The sequence below is a fragment of the Antrostomus carolinensis genome, unplaced genomic scaffold (assembly GCF_000700745.2).
Source record: "Antrostomus carolinensis isolate BGI_N321 unplaced genomic scaffold, ASM70074v2 scaffold21677, whole genome shotgun sequence".
Lineage (NCBI taxonomy): Eukaryota > Metazoa > Chordata > Aves > Caprimulgiformes > Caprimulgidae > Antrostomus > Antrostomus carolinensis.
This window is the reverse complement of record NW_010328315.1, coordinates 2,119-7,355: the sequence shown is the minus strand read 5'-3', so window position 1 is coordinate 7,355 and position 5,237 is coordinate 2,119. Positions and strand designations below refer to the sequence as shown.

General features: G+C 49.1%; 1 protein-coding gene across 7 annotated transcripts in view; it reads right to left on the bottom strand.

The window, feature by feature from the left end:
- Positions 1–1,400: 1,400 nt before the first annotated feature.
- LOC104528267 (acidic leucine-rich nuclear phosphoprotein 32 family member B) overlaps positions 1,401–5,237 on the bottom strand; it is a 4,330-nt gene continuing 493 nt past the window's right edge. The window contains exons 2-7 of one of the 7 annotated variants that reach the window (XM_010172224.1): positions 4,978–5,100; positions 3,745–3,926; position 3,537; positions 3,306–3,401; positions 2,815–2,869; positions 1,401–1,768 (exon numbers count right to left, since the gene is read on the bottom strand). In XM_010172224.1, the coding sequence (XP_010170526.1) occupies positions 1,680–1,768; positions 2,815–2,869; positions 3,306–3,401; position 3,537; positions 3,745–3,926; positions 4,978–5,100 (546 nt within the window). In that variant the 3' untranslated portion in view covers positions 1,401–1,679. Of the gene's footprint in view, positions 1,769–2,814; positions 2,870–3,266; positions 3,417–3,536; positions 3,538–3,727; positions 3,927–4,977; positions 5,101–5,237 lie in introns of all 7 variants that reach the window. The other 6 variants (XM_010172216.2, XM_010172220.2, XM_010172218.2 and 3 more) reach the window with 6 other exon arrangements.

Below are 5,237 nucleotides of genomic sequence, written 5' to 3'. Positions count from 1 at the left end.
CCCCCCCCCCAGCACGACTCTCCAGCACCCCAGCACCGAGCAGTTACCATGTCGTGGATGCAACGGGGCCAGTTTCTCCCCAGATGTGTTGGCTGAACATCTTCCAGGCAGAGGAAAAGTGGGGAAGGGTCAGAAATCCTCCAGTGAAGAGCTACACCTGGCTGAATCCCCCCCACCCCTTTATTTCCCCTTCCAACCACTGCAGGGTGAGGGGGGACACACATGCTCTGTGACACCATCAGTGTCCCCACAAAGCATAACCCACCAGTGGGGAGAGCTGGATTGCTGGTCAATGCACTTCTCTTCACCCTGAAAAGCAAAGAAGAGGCAGGTGGACAGCAGGATGCGCACACCAGGCGAGAGCTGAGGTGACCTGTCCAGAGCTGGAACTGGTTAGAAGGACCCTGAGAACATAAGAGGCTGACACGGTCACCCGGGGAACGCCGAGTTCGGTGCATCACAGTGATACTGGTTTGAACGTGTTCTGTACAGTGTGAAATGGGAGTTTGACAAGCACAGTATCCCTTCACCTGCTCTTTCCTATCTCTTCCTAAAGGCAGAGGTTGCTACGAGGTGATGAGAAACCTCATCACAGCAAAGCCGCAGAGAAAAATATAATCATCAAACTTATTTGGACACCCGAGTGAAAATTATTTAGGTGGCCACTACTGGTTTGAACGTGTTCTGTACAGTGTGAAATGGGAGTTTGACAAGCACAGTATCCCTTCACCTGCTCTTTCCTATCTCTTCCTAAAGGCAGAGGTTGCTACGAGGTGATGAGAAACCTCATCACAGCAAAGCCGCAGAGAAAAATATAATCATCAAACTTATTTGGACACCCGAGTGAAAATTATTTAGGTGGCCACTAGGAAAAATATTCCAGTTTATATATATATAAAAAAAAATAGGAAAGCAAGTGCAGGGCTACTGCAAGGTGCATTGCCAGAGGTACCAGGTCTTGCAAGCAGCCAACCTCCCCCCCACACACACACACACCCCCCCCAGTCCCCAAGACCCCAAGCACCCCACATCCCCAGCACTAAAGTATCTTCAAGCATCTTCCAGAGAGATCACATCACCAGAGAGATCACATCACCATTAGATCTGATCAGAGAGAGACCTCAGCCATCATTCGCTTTCCAGTCCATTCAGATGAACCAGATTTTGCACCCAACTGCTCCAGATGGCTCAAGTGATCTTCAAGAAAGCTGGTCCAAGGGCAGGCAGATGGCAAAGACACCTTTTCCTTTGCTGTCAGGCAGGGTGGTGAGCTGGAGCTCTGGGTCCAGTGTGGCAGCAAGGCTGATTTTAGACACGAAAGATACCCTAGGAGGAATTCTTTTTTTTTTTTTTTTCTCTATTTTTTTCTTTTTTTTTTCTTTTTTCTTTTTTTTTTTTGCAAACTGCTGCACAAAACCCACAAAAAAAAAAAAACCAAACCAAAAACGGGAGAAAAAAGCCTTTGGTCATGAAATACTTGTGAAGAAAGTGAGCCTTGTATGGAAGATTCCCCTGAATGCCTACAGTATTCTACATCTTAAAAAAATATATTGTGGACGCTGCAGCCATTACAAAGAGGGGAGGAAGTGGGAGATGGGGATTTACAGTCTCACATAGACACAACGGGGAGGTTAAGACAAGCACAGTCATAGTCTGTAAAACTGATTGGCTCGTTCAGATCAGTCATCCTCATCGTCCTCTTCATCTTCTGGATCTTCCTCTCCTTCATCCTCTAGATTTCGTTTTCTCTTTTCCCCTCGTGGAAGGTCTGTAAAAAGAGGTGAAGGGTGAAGCCTTGGTTCAGTCTTGGGGAACAATATTTGAACTGTGGCTTCCAGCAGCGTCAGCCACAGCTGGTTGGTGAACAAGCACGGACTAGACTGGCACCAGCATGGAGAGGAGATCCACCCTCGCCCAGTTTCTCATGGCACCCAGAAAACCTGGATTAGCACGAGATATGAAGTATTTTCTGTGCCCTCCAAGCAGCCCACATTTCAACAGCCGCTTGAAAACAGGTTTATTTTTGTTGAGCACCCCCAAAAATGTAGCATCTAGAGAATTCAGTCACTTCTGACCCAAGCTTTGAAGTCACATCAGCCCCTAGATTCTGTCAACACTCATTCGGGTGTTTATAGTTTGTTATAACCAGAGGAGTCTGAACTCCAAGTCACAGCATCCCAGAATCACCTCGATTGGAAAAGCCCTTTAAGCTCATCGAGTCCAACCATGAACCCAACACTGACCAGTCCCCTATGACTAACCCATGTCCCTCAGCACTGTGTCTACACGACTCTTCAATCCCTCCAGGGATGGGGACTCCACCACTGCCCTGGGCAACCCCTTCCAATGCCTCAGAACCCTTTCAGCAAAGAAATTCTTCCTCACATCCCATCTCAACTGCCCTGGGTGCAACTTGAGGCCATTTCCTCTTGTCCTCACTCAAGCAGCTCAGATCTACCCTCCTCAATACAGCTGAGAAGAACGTGTCTCCACAAGCATCTCCTCCACACGCTGCTCACAGCAGTTTCTGTGACAGAAGCCCTTCTCCTGCACGGACTATCAGTTCAAGCCACTTAGAACTGGGTTTTTAGGCAATGTGCCTCTAATATTTGGCACTTCCCCAGCTCAGTTGGCATTAGGAGGTACTGAAACCCGTCTCCCCATCCCCACTGCCTGGCCCTTTGGTTATAACAACTATTCAATGGTCAGCTGAGGCAGCAGCACTGCACTGGAGCTTGGGAAGCTCTACAAAACCATCTAATGTGTGACCCTATCAAGGCAGCTTTGCAAACACTTTGTTAGGATTTGACTCACCATCATCAGCTTCATCTTCTTCATCATCTTCACCATCTTCTTCCTCATCTTCCTCCTGGAGCCAAAACAAGATGTTTTATTGCAAGAACCACTAATCCCAGGAGCAAGTTGTAATTCCACAGCAATATCTTCCTTCACCTCTGCTCTTGCCCTACTCCAGCCTCAGGGTGGCAGGGAGAAGCTGTTGGTTCCTAAATAGCTTCTTGCATCCCTACAAAGGGGGTTCTACAATTTTATCATGTGAAGCCATGGGAAGTACCAGGCCAAGCAATGAAAAGTCTGAACTGGGAAACTCTGTGGCTCACGAGTCCAAAGGTGTGTGGGGAAAAGCCAGAGGACGTGGCAGTGCTCCTCAGATCTGCCCACAGAGGCATCTGTCACATCGGGTCAGAGGGGTCACCCGATTAAGGGACAAACACAGCAATGTGGTGCTGCAGCTTTATACTGATGGCAGAAAGCCTCACCTCATCATCTACTCCATCATCATCTACTCCATCCTCCTCCTCTTCACCTTCCAGATCATCATCTTCATCTTCTTCATCATCAATGACTTCTTCATCCAAATCATCTTCCTCCTCATCATCATCCTCTTCCTCACCTTCTACCAAAAGAAGAGAGATGTGTTACAGTTCCCAGACACTCACTATCCCCCAACAATGCGCTCGCACCTCCAACCCCAGCGAGCAGGAAATGGACACACAGAGCAGTGGTGCACGAGGAACGCTGGTGAGAAGCCCCACAGCCTGCAGCACCTCTCATTCCTTACACAGCCTGACAAAGGAGGGAGCAGGGTGACCCACGGCCCCTATTTTAGTGGTAAGTTAGCACCATTTATTCAGCAACATGACTGTGCAGAGAAGGGGAAAAGGGGTTTGTTCTCCAGCAAGAAAATAAAACATGAGAAAATTCTCACCTTCCCCATTCTCATACTCATCTTCCAGTCCATCCCCATCTGCTTCAGGGTCTGAGTCAGGGGCTTCCTGGTCATCAGCATCAAATCCATCTAGGTAGGTGAGCTGGGGCAGAAGGGTGAACACGCTCTCCCGGTAGTTGATGAGCATCGTCACCTCACAGTTGAAGAGGTCCAGACTATGCAGGTTTGGCAACTTTTTCTGCAAAGATCAATTTGTGAAGATGATTTCCAAGTAGGACACTGTTTGAAGATCAGGCAGCCATCAGAGGACAGCTGGTTTGCTACCCAGATCTAGCACAGAAGTGTCTTTGCATGCATTATCAGCACCATGTGCTCCTCAGATGGAGAGAAGTTATCGCTCTCGCTAACTGTAGGCAAAGAAAACGTCTTTCCAGCTCCTCTGTCCTAGTTTCCCCTCCTTAGAGCCAGTTCCCTGTGAAACCATTTGCAAATCTCCTGAATGGGGTGGGCACAGAAAAGCCCAGCTCCTCCAGCATGAGGGCTCACAGACCTGGACTCATCCTGCCCAAAACACGGGGCAAAATACTCGAGAGCACAACACAGGGAGAGCTGAGACTGCGCCCACGTGTCTTCCAGCACAGCCACAGCGAAATCTCTGGCTCAGGCCATCGCACCGTGCGCCAGGTCAAGTGAAAAGAGGAGTAAAACACTTTCAAACTCTTTCTGGAGGGGATGGAGGGATCAAAGGCAACAGCTAATGAGGCAAATGTCCCAGGTCAGACCTTTCAGCTACAGAGTTGGGATCACAAGGCAAGAAAGAGCCTCCTCCCAGGCAGGTCAGGCGCAACGGCAGCCCCCTGCAACGCATGCTGTGCCAGCACCCAGGGCGAGGGGGTCCCAGCCCAGCACAACAGCACCTTGGGACTGATGCGATGGACACCCTCACTGGTGTCCAAACAACTCATCTCCATGACACCCCAGGTGCCACCTACCTCAAACTGCATCCGACCCATTAACGGTCCTTTCTCAGATGGACACTGAGCACTGCATCCACAGTTTTACTCATCCAGCCCAATTTCATGCTTCTTTTAGCAACTGGCTGCTGGTTTTCCAGACAGAGGAGCCATTAACTATTAGCCCAGCCTCAAATTGGACCCACTCATCTGTTCCCATCAGAACCACGAAGTGCTGTTGGAACAGTTACCAAGACGTTGGACTTCTGCTGCACAGACACTCTCCCCAAAGGAAACAACGTCATCCCTTAGATTCCAGCACAGCTTTCCACTCACCAAGGGCTCCAGGGTATTGATGTCTTTGATCTTGTTGCCACTTAGATTCAAGTGTGTCAGGTTAGGAGTTCTCTCTGCTAGAACTTCAAGGCCACCAGAAATCCTGTTATCACTCAGCTCCAGCTGCCAGGAGGGAATAGCACATGGTCACAAAGTGTCTCAGCTTGCGACATGGGGAAGAAAATTGTCTTGAGAAGCAGATTACAAGGAGCACCCAAGTTCCAGACCCTGTTTGTTAGATGACACCATAGAGCAGAAGT